This window comes from Sardina pilchardus, chromosome 17, assembly GCF_963854185.1.
Source record: "Sardina pilchardus chromosome 17, fSarPil1.1, whole genome shotgun sequence".
Classification (NCBI taxonomy): Eukaryota; Metazoa; Chordata; class Actinopteri; order Clupeiformes; family Clupeidae; genus Sardina; species Sardina pilchardus.
In genome coordinates this window covers 22,050,985-22,067,561 of record NC_085010.1, presented here as the reverse complement: position 1 = coordinate 22,067,561, position 16,577 = coordinate 22,050,985, and the positions used below count along the sequence as shown (strand labels likewise).

Below are 16,577 nucleotides of genomic sequence, written 5' to 3'. Positions count from 1 at the left end.
TAAAAAAAAAAAAAACTTTCCCAAGCTCTTCATCCACCCAAAACTCTCATCTGGGGAAGCATTTAAGGGAGTTAGCCTTTAGCCTGATGGCTAAAATGGCACATCAACACAGCACAGCAGCCTCTTAGCATGCACTGGGTATTTATAGTGGTCTCGAAACATGGACATCCCTTTATTTAATAGTCCTCTCTTTATTCAAGGAAGGGCAGATCAAACACACTGGCTCTTTGTGGCCAGCTGAGAAGACACTCACCACTCCCTGACCTAGGCTTTTGACAATAATAATACGCATGTTCAAAGCTATTTCAGGAAAAAAATTGTGAATGCATTTCCTGTCTTTTGAAGTGCGGACAAGATGAGCTAACCACACTATCGGGACCACACTATTTGGTAGGATTAGGGCAACAGACACAAGCAGGCATGGGCAACTTTGACTTCTACTCTAGCAGAATGACTATACTCTCTCAGGTCAGGTGACATTAAAGGTATACTATGCAACGTTTTTCAGTTAATCAATTCGTTCCATACTGTTATATATGATTAAATGGGTCATTACCGGTCGAACGGTGTTTTTTTTGGCCGCTCTAGTGGTCTGTAGCGGTAAAACCACACTTGCAACTTCAGGAGACACCGGGCACGCACCCATGCTCTGATCCAGGAAGTGTCATGTAAAGTCTCATGAAAAGGCACGGCAGACTGACCGATTGAGGAGTTTTGTCAAATATACACGCTAAAGCTGTAGGGGAAGCTCTGCAGAGAAATATGCAAGCATAAAACGAGCGAAAATGAAAAGTGAAAGCGAAACCGGCGAGGAAATCGCCAATCCTGCATAGTATACCTTTAAAGATGAATATATTCAAGATATTCCACCACCCTCAAACTTGCCTTTTTTTAACGATTGTCAGGAAAGCAAAAAACATACAGTACATCTGTGCAATCACATTTACATTAAAACTAATATTTTGTGGAATGACGCACCTTATGTTGCAATGAGTACTTAATAAAGTTCAATAAAATTGGTGTTTAGGTTTTGCACCAGTAACATGAATGAAATACACTGTACATCTGTAACATAAAACCTAAATCTATGTAGCAAATTTCCTTGGCTTGACCACAGCCTAACAATTTCCCCCCACTATTCGTTCATGTCTGTTCACTAAACTGTGTGGCTTCACATGCCCATAAACAGCTAGCACTGTTTAAACAGTAAGGCCCTTGAAGCAGGAGCAGATGGCTCTACCAGGCCATGGTGAAATAACATGATTTGATAAAGATGGAGTCCAATTTGCCACAGCAATGTTCTCTCTTTTTATATTGCCCTAACCTATCTGGTTCACTTTTCATTTACGTCTATCATTTGGATTGGATCTGTCATGGATTGAAATGCTTTCAAGTGTGATGGATATGAAGTAAAGGGCTCATCAAACTCTACATGTAAAACCAGTACATTGATTTCAGACCTCTCCCTTCAAGTAACTCCTGGGATGAAATGATTTCCCTCAAGTTTTTACTTAAGTCTGTGGTAAGAGTCTGCCATTCCATTGCAAGGCTGTAGATATCGCTGTCACACATGGCCGGCGATGCATTGTTGGAATTCTGTTAATCGCTTTACTACGCTCTCTTTTTTTTGAGTGTACACACTAAACACATACACAGCTAGAAGACTTTTCTGACTTCAAAGGTAAATAAATTAGATTCGGCAATTCAAATCTTCAAGCAGACGGTTATGAGAGGGGACACTTACCCAAGTCAGAGCACTGCACCACCCTCAAGTGACACTGGCACCTGAAGGGACAGACCTGCTGTGGGGGCATGGGCCCGGGTCCGGGTGCTACGCGGTCGGGGCCAGCAGGCCGAACAGGGGCTCTTCCGGCGGGAGTTTCCGGTTCTCCGGAGCCGGGCTCGTCCTCCATCATAAAGTCCATGAAGCCGGTCTGGCGGAAGGGCAGAGCCCAGCACGCCGACACAAGGAGCAGGGAGAGACAGGCTGACCTCATGGTGCAGCTCACAAGCCTATGGGGGGGGGGGTCAAAGGTCAGAGAGGTCAGGACGTTATAGCGGCACATGGAAACATCATAAATGAAACAGAGGGTGGAGTCACAACACAGTGTAGAAAAACGTGGTCACTCTAGTCTGGAACTCCACAGTTCTCAACCGTTTCCATCAAACAAGAGAAAATATCGGGCCAACCAGTGTCAAGGGGGGGAAGATGAAACTAACAAGCAGTAGCAGAAACACATGCAAACACCAAAAAAATCGGAAATGTATTTACAGCAAAGGTAGACCCACATTGTTTCCTGACAGTTGATGATGTTTAAAGTTTAGGTGAAGTAGGAAGTAACGTTAGGAGTCTCTGATCAATGTGATTGGTAAGGCTGGACCAATTATTTCAAAGTTAGTGCCCATTGTGATGCAAGTGTTGGAAACGAGTCCCAATGGTGAGTCACCAGGCTGTATTCACTTAGTGAATGAGTCTGGATTTTTTTTCAGGCTAGTGCATTTTCCCAAGTGACAAAGAAAACTCTCAACACTGAAAGTTACTCGCAAAGCCCAGAATAGTGTTCTCTTCCATGCTGTCATAATGTTGGAATGAACACAGCCTCAAATACTGTAGTAAAAACTACAGTAGTCACATCAACTTTGTTCCCTTTGTTCATCTAAAAACTCCTTGTAACTATATAACTACAGTACAGTATGTAACATTAGACACATATTTGTGTTTCCTGTCTTTTCCTGTTCTCTAGCTTTGAATTAATAAAAGGTTGGCATGACACAACTCAACAGGTTAATACATGTGGAGTGATTGATAATAGTGAAGAATCTAGTTGCTTGGATATCGACACTCACGGAATACAGTGGCGGACATCCCAGTTCCAGAAAGTAAAGGTCCTGCCATATATTCTTTCTACCTGTGCATTTAACACAGGTGATATAACTAATTATCTGATCTACCTGGCCGCTAATTAGAATGAGCCGGTTTACTAAATGGTCGGACAAAAAAATTGGCAGGACTTTTACTTTCTGATGTTGGAATGTCCGTCTCTGATGGAATACCTCTTCTCCAAATAGTCTGACCAGGCTGTTGTAGTATAGACCATTTTTATCCTGTGTGTGCGTCTTTATTTTTTCAATGTGTTGTGTCTGGCTTTGATTTTTTTTGGTTGTTACATGTGCCTCATAAGACTGTCATGTGTCATTGCCATTGTTCGGCCATATTGGACGAGGACGCCAGTGTTTACAGGTAGCCGCTACCTCACATGTAATTCTGTCGCAGTCAGAGCATAGAAAACTACAGCCGAATGTGGATTCTGAGTCAGTGAGGCAGTAAACCAAAGGCCACACACACACACACACACACACATACACACACACACACACACACACACAATCATGTGCTAACACATGCTGGCAAAACTCAAAGAGCGGGGTGTGTCCACTGGCTCTCGGAGAGACAGATAGATTGCTGGGTAGATGACTCTCACAGTCTCGTCCAATTTCCTGGGTCACACTAGGTCTGTGAGTTCACAGGGAACATCTCTCTCTCTCTCTCTCGCTCGCTTAGTCTTTCAAGCTCTCTGTCAATCTCTCAATCCCTGTCTCTGCCATGTCTATCTTTACCTCTATTCATCTGTCTCTCACTCTTACCCTTTCATCTTCTCTTCATCTCTGTCTCTCTTTCTTTGTTTTTCTCTCTCTCCATCTCTTTTCCTTTCATATAAACTCGGTCACCCGCTCTCTCATCCTCTTTCTCCCTCTCTCTTTCTGTCTCTCTTTCACTCTCTGGCTTTATTCCACGTCATCTCTCTTTTACACACTCTCTCTCTCTCTCTCCCTCTCTCTCTCTCTCTCTCTCTCTCTCTCTCTCTCTCTCTCTCTCTCTCCCTCCGTCAGGGTAGTGTGTAATTACCAGACAGTTGGCAGTGACAGTTACAGTGCGCTGGTAGTGAATTACCACTCTGCCGATGGCCGGCCACACGTCCATGAACCCGGCCCGTCCCACCTAATCATTTGTTTCGGCTCTCCCTGACCGACGGAGGGCCCTTTCGACATCCTGAGAAAACGTTCCTGTTACCACAGCTGTTCACCACCACGACAGAGCGTCACTCCGTCGCAGGCTGCACAGAGGAAGAGCTCGAGCTAAGAGCCACTGGAAAGTTCCGCACGCTAGAAAGATATCTGGGATCCAGCCTGTGCTAGTCTGTGTCCCCATAGACAGCAGTCATGTTTCCAGAAGGACAAGTCAGGCCCCCCAGTATGTTTGTGTGTGTGTGTGTGTGTGTGTGTGTGTGTGTGTGTGTGTGTGTGTGTGTGTGTGTGTGTGTGTGTGTGTTAGTGTGAGAGAGAGAGTGTGAGCAACACTGTTAGTCTTCAGCATCGCAGCTGGTGAGACAGCAGCCTGAGCAAACAACAGGAAATAACTTTCACAATGTTTTACTCGTCACCTCTGACCCCTGTTTATGAATCAGATGCTGTCTGCCTCTCTCCAACACATTTTACTAAGACACACACACACACACACACACACACAGAGCCATACACACACATACACAGGGAATTGCATCGTCAGGGAAAGCTTCCTTCGGGGTCCTGTCTTTATGCACAAAGCACATGTTCTTGGAATCTGTTTTGCACTTGAAGTAAATGCTTGCAATCTTATCACGAGTTGAGAGAACTTCAACATTTTACAGTAAAAACACATCACACAAGAATTCTGACATGACAGCTCAGAGCAGAGGAGTCTCTCTCTCTCTTGCGTGTGCGTGTGTGTGTGTGTGTGTGTGTGTGTGTGTGTGTATGTGTGTGTTTTATGCGTTTGTGGCTTTGAAATAGTCGACCCACACTAAATGCTCTTCCACTAATTAGACCTCTGTGTGGACAGGTATGCTGGGGGCAGACGGTCCCCGTGTACCCAGAGAGGACACCCTCTCTCTGGGGCGAAGCAGTGAAGGCAGGGGGGGCCTTGTCCTCCTGGAGGTTTAGTTCACAGTAAATCAGAGTCATTACTAGTGGTGAGGAGTCTGAGGGCGGTTATTTAAGCATTATCGCACTTGTGGTCATGGTGTTGTTGGCCAATATCGCCACGGCGAACCACAGCCGTGGCGATATTCAATATTGGCCAACAACACCACGACCACGAGTGCGATAATGCTTTTATACAACAGTTCCATTGCCAACAAAAAAAGATACCCGAGTGCATTTTTAGGAAGGATGATTATTATTATTTGCCATCGTTTTATTTAGCCCAGTTCCTCCGCTATGCAAAGTAGGCCTAGCTCAGAACGCGTGTTGTTGCTATGCAACTGCTAAGTCAAAGAACATGGAATGCCGTCTCTGGTTAAATCAAAGCGAAGAATCAACCGTCGCGGAGTGATTATTAGCTGTGAAGAGTCACCAGTGGTGATATCGGTTAATATTCGGTTATTAAGTGATGATGTAATAATGGGATAATAAATAGTTTTCCGGGTCCAACGGCTTTCAAACTCTCATGTTATTCTCCATAGACGGTAAAATAAACTATTATTTTCGCTATTCTGACTAGCCTTTAAGAAAATGTTCATCTTATACGGACTTGTTGCCTCAACCTAATCAAATCTATATTTTTCGCGGAAGCCTGGACGTTACCCATTCATATATCATCTGGCTGCATAGCTACAGTGATTACTTTGTTAAAGTTTAGCGATTTTGTTTTAAAACCGCTAAAACGAAGGTGGTGATGACAAAGTTTACAAGTAGCAAAACCCGTCTGGCTGCGCTAATAAACGTCTTTTCACAAAATAGCTGCTGGGTCCGTGACGTCGGACTTAACAACCGAATCACCACTGATAGAACGCGTCTCGTCCAATCAGATATTGCTAAATCGTTGGACCGGACCTAACTGTTGTATAAGTCAAGATGTCCTATGACTCATGGACTGCCTCTTGGCCAGTCAGAGATTAATAAATTGTTTGACCGGATCTAATGTAGTTGTAATGTAATAATGTAATGTAATGTAGTTATCATTAAGCCTAAACCACAGACACAAGCAGGGTCCAGACATTGACCTGAGGGGCCTATCGGAGGTGTCAGATTGTGGCCTGGTCAACCTTGATTAAAGAGAACATCAAAAAAGGGAGAAAAAAAGAATAAAAGTTTAAATGTAAGTGTATGATTGCCTTTGTCTTCATGTTTTGCTGTTCAACCTGTTGCTATTTTTGAAGGTGTTACTCATGCAGTCTTGCTTTTATGTTCCTCTCGCCTGCCCTCAGAAGTCTTATTTTTCTCTCTTTTCCTGTCAGATCTTTTGTTTGCCGGCGTTGGCTGACGTGACTTCATCTGGACTCTTTGGAAGTGGTTTGGAGTGCTAATCTGAGGTTGTTGACGTGAGCTCACTGCATGATGCGATGATTTGGCTTCTTGAGCTGTCTGCTGCGTGGGCAAGTGTCAGGGATTTCAGTCCTGATGGGTTATGATCACAAAGCAGGTTTTGTTTGGAGAGCTCAATGCCCTAAACACAACAATTGGCAATAAAATGTTTTATAGACAACAGGATATCTTGGATACCCCCCCCCCCCCCCCCCCCCCCCCCGCCCCACCCCCCCGCAATGATAGCACAACATTTTGGTAATGGCAATAGGGTTTTTGGAGAGGAGTTACAATACATTTCCACTGAAATCAGTGTTTCATTTGCGCACAATGATGACAATTCCCTCTTGCTCTGGTGTGGTGTATTAAATGACACAGATTGCTAAGTTCTGAGTCATTAATTATGTTGCCAATGCTTTGCAAGAGGGCCTTTCAGTCTAGCTAGCTGCTGTCCTCACAATAGCACATCTGAAGGGCTGTGCATGAGTGAGTATGCAAGTGCTGGAGGGACTGTTTGGTCGGGTGAGCCAAGTCCTTTGGCATCCGCCCACAATGCGTCACATCTTTTCTCTGCGTTTGTGTATCAAACTTTTCTCTGCTATTCTTTGTGCATTGTTTCGCATCAACCCATCAGAAGAAATAGGCTTGAGCATCGCCACAATGTCTGAGAGATATCCTCATTCAGGGGGGAAATCAGAGCGACATCATTTGTTCTCCGCAGTGAAAGCTTCATGTTTTGGTCAGCCCTCCCAGAGAAAAAAAGAGGGGGACTAATGAATCTTTCTGGAGAACAATGAGCATGTGTTGATTAGCAGGACCGCATCGGATGGACACGGCCACGTTGGACTCCTGAACGGGTTTCACTCTCGCAGATGATGATGATGAGAGACGGTGCTCGGCCAGCCGGGTCACCGTGGGCTGGAGGAGAGGCGGCCATTTTGGCTCTTTGATTTGGCCTCTGTAATGGTTTCCATCCCCTACTGGTGAAAGCGGCTGCCCAGACTGCCAGGTCGCCGGGGGTTCCTGATGTCAAACACAAGCTGGTTCAGCTCCACTGCCAGGTCAGGGACAGGCTTGGGAAATGAGAGCCAGGTGTGTTTCGACGGCTGTGTGTGTGTGTGTGTGTGTGTGTGTGTGTGTGTGTGTGTGTGTGTGTGTTTGTAAGGAAGGCAAAAGTGGTAGAATATGTATGGCTTTACAGTATGAGTGTGATAGAAGGAGATGTGTGTATTTGTGCGTGTGTCCCTATTTGTGTGTGCGTGTGTGTGCATGTCTGTGTGTGTGTGTGTGTGTGTGTGTGTGTGTGTGTGTGTGCATGCCCGAGCATATGAAACTGCCTGAGTCAGTCTGTCTATGATCAGCACCATATGACAACTCAGTGAAGGTAGCTAAAGAGAATCTTCACATATGTCAAGGAGATGTGCAATGAATCACACTGATCTCTAGCTTTGTGTGAAAGGGAACTCTCACACCATTTCTCCCCTCTCTCCTGCCCCCCCCCCCCTCCCCCCAAAACACACACACACACACACACACACACCACCTCTGCCCCATGGCCTGCTTCTCTGGGTTTTGTCAAAGCTGGTCTGATCTTTCTCTGCTGTTACAAAGACAGGGGTCAACACTTCCTGTGCTTTCCACATCCACAAACACACACACACACACACACACACACACATAGCTGCAATCAGAGGGGGGGAAATCTCATTAGTCTAATTTATCCTCTTCACCCCCTGCCCCCCCCCCCCCCCCCAATACACACACACAGACAAAATCCCTTACTCTCTCCTTTACCAATCTGTCTATCATTCTCTCTTTCTCTACCTCTTTTCTATCCCCCTCTTACCCCAAAGAAACTGTTTGATCTATGATTCAGAGACTCTCTCTCTCTCTCTCTCTCTCTTTCTCTCTCATACACACACTCTCCATCCACAGTAACCCTATACTCCTCTTTAACCACTAACCTGTTAAAATGTCCAGAGATGATTTAAAACTTTTACTCGTTAGCAGAAGTTATAGAGTGGACAGAGCCAAACGGCAACAGAAGAGCTCACCTTCCTACTGCTCTGATCATGTTCACCTAATATGGCTTGTGCCAACATTTTTTAAACTGATATACTCTATGCATTTCTCTTTTGTATCTAGAATTATAAATGGAAATCCAGAATAACAACTATAACCACTTTAAACAGTGCTTTTATGTGGACAAGCATTGCACAAACCCAGCCCAAAGAATAAAAAGGTATTTGATTCAATTCAATTTCAATGTCTTTTATTCTTAGCAAGCCTCTCCCCCTGTCTGCAGCATATAATGGTATTGTTTATCAGGATATGTGAAAGGTCCTGGTAAATAATGCCATGGAACATCTTTTCTGTATTTTATTTCTCTCCTCTATTCTATTTCTCTCTGTTGTTCTTTCCTATACTGTATGTGTCCTTCACTTCTTTTCTCTACTCTAGAAAGATGTCTCTTTCTCTCCTCCTCCCCATTCCTTGTATCCTTTCATCCATTTCACAACTGATGCTGGAGGGGATCTCTATCTGTCCATCTGGGTCTACTTCATCCCACCATCAGCCCTCCTTCCTTTTCTCTGTCTTTCTTCTCTCAGTTTTCTCTCCACTTCTTTCTCTTCTCTCTCTTCTACCTTTTCATGGTGGGACCTCACCTTCCATATATTTTCCTGCTCTGTGCATTTTTTCCCAATCTCTCTCTCTCTCCTGAACAAGATCTTCTTATTCACTCTCTCTCCTTCTCTATGCCCTCTCCTCAGGGCCTGTTTTTTCAATCTTTCTCAACCTGTCTTCTCCCACTCTCTCTCTCTCTCTCTCTCTCTCTCTCTTTCTTTCTCTTATTCTCTCTATACCCACTCTCCTTCTCCTTTCTCCCTTCAGGGTCAGAGCCTGTTTTTATTTTTTATCTTCCCCAACCTTGGGTCTCTCTCTCTCTCTTCCTCCTCCTCCTCCTCTTTTTCCCGCTCTCCTTCACCCCTCCAGGGTCAGTGCCTCCAGAGGGTCTGTCAGTAATGAATCAGTGGGAGGTATTTACAAGGCTCTGGGACATTTAAAACACGTGTTGCCCCACAACTCTGCACAGATGCGCACGTCCAGACCGTCTGGAGGTTTACTACCTCCTCTCCCTCTTCTACTCTATCTTCTTCTCATTCTAAATTCTAATCTGAATTTTAAATTCTAATTTCTTTCCTTTTATCTTATCATCTCTTACTTCTTCTCTTCTTCTTCTTCCTCTACACCTTCTCCTTCCTTTTTCTACTATTTTTCTTCCTCTCACCCAAGTGGCCCCCAAAATAAATATTGCCATTTAATGCGGTCTGTGACAGCCTCTCCAATTTCCTCCACGCCCGCTAGATGTGGGGGACATCGTAAGTCTGTCGGCTCCCGAAATGACCTGCCAGTCAAACGCCGGCCTCAGCCTGTTGGAGCCAAGAAGCCTCACGCCACACAGCTCTCTCTAGGAGAGGGCACACTTCTCCATTTGCTTACTACCCTGAGAGAGGGGGAAGGAGGGGAAGATAGATAGATAGATAGATAGAGAGAGAGAGAGGGAGAAAGTGTGGAAGAGAGAGAATGAGTGATAGATTATTAGAGAGATAGATAGTGACAGACAGACAGACAGAGACAGAAAGAGAGAGAGGGAGGGAGAGAAAGAGAGAGAGAGAGAGAGAGAGAGAGAGAGAGAGAGAGAGGGAGGGAGCAGAGAGAAACAAGGGAACTGCGGGTGAGAGCTGTGCTGCTGGTGAGTAATCAGGCTTCTGAGCTGGGCTCCGGGGCCCATGGCCCTGAGAATACGTTTGCACCACCAACCCTCCTGCGGTCAAAACACTTCCAGACCACTCGCCCTCCCTCCCTCCCTTCCTCTCCCTCTCTCCCTCCCTCCATCTCCCTCTCTCCCTCCCTCCATCCCTCTCTCAGCCGTCTGGAAATCCGCCAGGGAACAATTAGACAAGCCCACTCTCTCTCACTCTCCACTCACTTTCTCCCTCTCTCACACTCCTTCTCTCAGTCCAGCTCCCTCTAAATTCAATTCACTTCAGTTTGATTCATTCCGATTCAATTCAATGTAAAGTTTCTTTATGAATAAACTGTTTAGATGCTTAGTTGCTGTTGTTTACAGCAGTAGACTAATAAACCTAATATGATATCCCTCTCTTCCACTGTCGTTATCCTTTTTTCTTCCATCTCTCTCTCTCTCTCTCTCGTTCTCTCTCTTCAATTCAGACGCTTTATAGTGGAATGACAAAAACATATTTACTCTTGTGAAGTGCTGAAGGGGATACACAAGACAAAACAGTAAATATTAATCCAAAATAAATCTCTCTCTCTCTCTCTCTCTTACTACTGTAACTCTCTCTCATGCACTGTTTGGAGTGACTCAGTCCAAACATAAACCACTCAGCTTTTCGGGTCAGTCCAAAAGTACCCACATATGTCATTTAAAAATAATAGTCTGGCCGCACAGATTGCAACATTCCCCCTGGATAAATTCTTTGTTGGAGCTGTGAAGAGCGAAACCACATGTGTGCACTCTTTCATGGCGAATCAGAAGCCACAACTGCATTATCTGAATTTAGCCAAAATGCAAAATGTCCGTGACACTTCAATCCTCCATTTGTTTCTTTCTCTCATCTCTGGTATTGATCAGAGACCAACTGTGTTGGATAGATGTGCACGGACACGCACACACACACACACACACACACACACACACACACACACACACACACATACACCAAGACACAAACACAGTATCTGGCTCCCTCCCTCTTTGTTTCTCTTCACACATATTGTTTAACTGAATAAATATTTTGCCATGACTTTCGAGCCAAAACATATGCTTTTCATAGCAACTAATGACAGTTGATGGCCACACCCATCATCGACCTCCATGCACTCTCCCTTCCAACACACAAATGATGCCCCACCTAAGAGAGTTGTTACATATTCATCAATAGTGGACTGATATCCATTTGATGGACTTGCGTCCTTCAAGTCAAGCCATTGTGTGCAGTATCTGACTCCGAGCTCCACCATCCCTCCCCTTCTGCCTGCTCGCTCCTGGGAATGAAACGCTGGGAATGTTCTCAGTTAGTCGGTATGTTTTTGCGGCTTCCCTGCCTGCCGGGAAGTCTTTGGTCAGATTTGTCCGTTTGATACACACACACACACACACACACACACACAGGAAGGCATCATTAACTGGATTAATGGGCATGTGGTACCAGGTACCCATGCCTGTACTTCAAAGTAACCCCCCCCCATCCCCATCCCAGCCCACCACACACCCTCTCTCCTAACTCGAGGGATGCACGGGATGAGCCCTGCTCGTCGGACGGGCACAAAAGCAGCCCGAGCATGACGCGTTGCCCGAGAGTGATTTGAAACAGGGCGCTGGCAAGCCGACCTGGTTTCAGATATACTGTACTGAGGGGCTGAGGGACTGTAAAGTTTTCCTTCTCTGCTCTCCAAACTCCCCTCCCCGCCCAATGTTTCATCTGCATTCTTCACGATGTATTCCCTTTTTGGTTTTCTCTGTTTTGACTAGCGTGTTTTGTTTGATTTCCTTTAAATGCCGTTGTTATCATTCCCCTTCTTTGGACGGACTCTACCGTACACAATCGAACACAAAGAGGAAAATGAGACAGAGAAAAGTGAGAAAAACAGGGAGACAGAGAGCAAAAAAACAGGACTTCTAATGTTAATGGCTTTTCCACAAAGGCCAGAGAGCGAGAGCGAGAGAACAAGGAAGAAGGGCAAGAAAATGAACAGCATGCTGTAGTCATTGGCGCTACCCCCTCCCCCTTCCTTCACCCTTCTGTTTGTGCTTCTTCCCTGCAAATGCAGGCACTAATGTAGGCTACTACCAGTCCCCTATCCGGTGATTAAGGCCCAACCCCATTTTAACCCCTTTACCTACCGCTTTTGTACTATACCCAATCTAGACGCCCCTAGCAGCAGCAAATCTAATTTGCTGCCGGGGTAGTCTAGCAACTCTCTGTTGACTTGGGAGCTGGGCTTCAGCAGTAATCACCGAACCAATCACATTGTGTATATAGTCGGTGGGCGGGCTAAACATAATGATGACTGACATGCGACCAGAAGTTGCGACTGTCAAGCATCCTGCTTGAAAACAAGAAGATGATTCGTTTAGCGCTATCCTATTGCGTGGAGAGGGAATTTGAAAGACAACCGTTCACCCCTCCGATTGAGCCCTCTTAGACCTACATCTTGATGTGGATCTAGCTCGTTAGGCTGTGGTAGGGTTATTCCAATTCTCTTTTGGGTGGAAGTGTAGGCTATAAGGCAGGGCCACATAGCTTCAAACAAAGATTTTTCAGGACCACACTTCATACAAAGGGGAATGATACATTTCCCAGCATTCACTGGAAACCTGGCTGAACAAATGAACAAAGAAACCCATAAATATCAGTGTTGTGGTTCAGCTTGCAAAAAGTTATTGGATGACCAGTCTGGAGAGGAAGCCAGTTCACGTTGTTAGTTATATAAGTAGGCTACTCCCCCCAAACAAAGCGCACCGGCTAGGTGCAAGAAAGTCAATATCACATCTATGGTGAAATATACGGTGAAGAGCTTATTTGGTTATAAACATTAAAACAGATCACACAACACAGACTTCAAGTGCACAGAAGTTATGTCCAGCTTAGCTACCTCATTGTGTAAGATAGATAGCCTAGCGGTATGAAACAAACCATTTTTGCTGTTTAGGCTATACTTAATTTTATATTGGGGATTAAAACGGTTTACAAACATCAATAGGCTACATATCTTACAAATATGTTTATCAAACTGACCAATTTCTAAAATGTGAACATAAACTTGCCTCCAATTACGATATTAATGACACAATTAGCAGTAGCTAACATAGTGTTAGCCTCACTAACCGCTAGCAATAACTAGCTAATGTTAACTATAACTTTAGAGTGCCATAGCAAACTATCCAACCTTACTTCTTCAAAATACAATCTAAGGACATGTAGATGTGTGAGGCGAATACATTTGTAACTTGAGTGCAGGTGATGTTAGGATATAAAGTTAGGATTTTAGCTAAAGGCTAGCTTTTGGCTAAACTTAGTCTTACTGATACACAGGTAACCAGCTCTAACCAAAACGTATGTCTTTTATTCATGTTTCCCTACCAATTCAATGAGTTAAAGGCTTGAAGGATTTTCTATTTTAAAAAAGGGGGTGTTACCTTTTGATGACGCAAACCTGCGACTATTGTGGTGTCTTATTGCTTAAGGGAATTATTTTCAACCCTTGCCCCTATATCAGTCGGGGTAAGATGAAAAATGGGATTGGCCCTGTAATGCCAGGGCTATATCAAACTGCCGCACACGCATCCACACACATCCACAGACTAGCATGCACATAAAACATCGACAGACACAGACACACCTGCGCACACAAATCCAGAGACACACAACATACAGATGTGCTCGGATGCTCAATTTCTCTCCCTCTCTCTCCTGCACATAAGGATTCTCTCTCTCTCTTACACACCCCCACCACCCCCCCCCCCCACCACACACACGTGCGTGCACACACACGCACACACATGCACACACACACACACACACACACACACACACACACACACACAATAAGCAACAGAATTACTGAGTTAGACTCAGCATCAGCACCCATGCCACACCCCCCTGGTCTTGTTGGCACCCACTTCTACATGTAGTGTGGCACTACCTCTGAGCGAGAGAGAGAGATTAGTGCTATGCTCTTTCATCATACTGCCAAGTCTACTTACACTCCTGGCAAAGGCTAACACCTGCAAACACACATTCACACACACATTACACACACACACACTCTCATGCCCACACACAAACACACATACACTGTACATTCATACATACACACACGCACACACATACAAAAACAGTCGTGCACTTGAAAAAAAAACACTCATGCATATTCACATTCAAAAGAACAAATACACACAAACACACAAACACACACATTTCTACACTCTCGCAACTGTCAAGCACTGAAACACAGGCACTTCCATAAAACCAAAGAATGTTGCAGGCTGAGTTGAAGTTACATCAGTAACAGCTTGGTCCTATTTTGCACCACAGTCTAATAACTAACAAGCGGTTCAGAGGAGATAAAACAGAAGGACAACATGTCCAAATACACTTGTAATGTCAACCTCTGTCATATATACACACACACACTCTCTGAAGACTGGAGTGCACTCACACACACACACACACACACACACACACACACACACACACTCAAAGACACAATGGATTTAACAGACTAGCAATCCCCCAATGCAATGCAAAACTCATTCAAATCTCGTAGCCACAGTCGGCCACCACAGTGACTCTTTCCAGTCCTGTTGCCACAGCCTGACAGCAGAGTTGCAAATCCTCCTCTCTCTCTCTCTCTCTCTCACACACACACATGCATACACCACACACTCATCACACACTCTCCATTCTCATACATACATCACGTACAGTACATGCACCACACACTATCCCCTCAAACATATATACTCCACACACACACACACACACACACACACCTCACACCCACTCTCTGCCCAAACATGCCAAACACACTCTCTTCTCTGTGGTTAGTTAACAACAGTCTTGTTCTCATTTCCTGTGTAAACCCCCTTTAACCACTTACAGTATTCTCCTAAATCCCCCTACCTCCCACCCCCCCACCCCCCCAAAAAAAACCCCCACTGCCTCACCAAATGTCTCACTAATCCCCTCCAAAGGAAAGATACGAGATAAGATGACTTGATTACCTGTGCTCTGTGCAGACAGAAGAGGCACTGGAGAGAGAGAGGAAGCGAGGCGTTCAAAGAGAGGCTCTCCCCCTCAACCAAACAAAAATCCAGAGGGTTTTCGGGACACGACGAGGCGCTCCGAAGGCCGAGGGAGTCAATTGCAGCGAAGAGGACGCGACTAGCCAAGAGCAAGCAGGTGTGCTCTGCTTCAGCAGCAGGAGGAGGAGGAGGAGGAGGAGGAGGAGGAGGAAGGGACAGGGGTGTGTATGTGCGTATGTGTATGAGCGCTTGTGTGTGTGAGAGAGAGAAAAAGAGAGAGAGAGAGAGAGAGAGTGGAGGAGAAACAGAGGGAGGGAGGGAAGGAGGGACAATGACTGAGAGAGTGAGAGGGAGGGGTGTGTAACCAAGTCTCCCCCTTAAGTGACACAATTGGTAACCCCCCCCCCCCCCCCCCCCCCAGCTCCCTCACACACACACACACCCCCCCCTCTTCCCCCGCTCCCTCCCTCATTCCAAAAAGCAGTGAGTTGGAGGGAGAAGGAGGAGGAGTGAGTGAGTGAATTAGGCAAAAAAGGAGGGCAAAATGAACAGAGTGGAAGAGAGAGAGAGAGAGAGAGACACAGAGAGAGGCAAGAGCAAAGGCGAGAGAGAGACCAGAGGCTTAAGTCAATGACGAGGGAGTGCATGTGCTGGCCATCCCGCATACTGTGACATCTGGTAATGATAGGTTCTCCAGCGCTCAGGCCAACACACAACGTCTCCCCTCTCTCCCTCTGGTCTTGTTCCTCTTTCTCACTCTCTTTCTCTCTCTCTCTCTTTCTCACTCTCTCCCTCACTTCATCTTTTCTTTCTCTTTTTGTCTGTATCTCTCACCACTACCACTCCCTCTTTCCCAAGCATAATTATATGCCCTTGTTGTGGAAAGGTGCACATTTCAAAACCGTTTCGTATATTTCATTGAACAAGAGTCAGATACAATGAGTCATGTTTCTTTTTTTCCCCTCCTCTTCATATCCTCTGTATGCTTCCGTCTTTCTCTCTTTTCTTCTCCGGCTCCTCTTGAAAGTTGACTTCCTACTTTCGGTGCACTGCGCGCCAGCTATTCATGCTGAATTCCCTCAGGTAACATTCATGTGGAAGTTGAATGATGGAAGGGCCTTATTACTGTGTATGTCTCATTTACAGTTTTTTTCAATCGCTAACAAGCGATTGTCCATTCATTTGACACATTTTCAAAACTCTAAACACAGACTCTCACCTACAAAACACAATTGGCCAAATGGATCATTTTCCTCTCAAAAGCACATCCCATGTTCTTACACCACATTTTGTTACATATACACTAACTCATCATTTCTCTGCACACACTAACTTTACCAAAACACTGGAAACCTGACTCAAAATGAAGTTATTTTGTCAAAGAATAAAACTTGTTTTC

The 16,577-nt window shown here is 45.2% G+C and overlaps 1 protein-coding gene across 1 annotated transcript in view; it reads right to left on the bottom strand.

Moving 5' to 3' along the window:
• dcn (decorin) overlaps positions 1-15,424 on the bottom strand; it is a 29,421-nt gene extending 13,997 nt beyond the window's left edge. The window contains exons 1-2 of the mRNA XM_062517796.1: positions 15,158-15,424; positions 1,745-2,013 (exon numbers count right to left, since the gene is read on the bottom strand). Coding sequence (XP_062373780.1) covers positions 1,745-1,997 — 253 coding nt within the window. The 5' untranslated portion in view covers positions 1,998-2,013; positions 15,158-15,424. The remainder of the gene's footprint in view (positions 1-1,744; positions 2,014-15,157) is intronic.
• Positions 15,425-16,577: the final 1,153 nt, after the last annotated feature.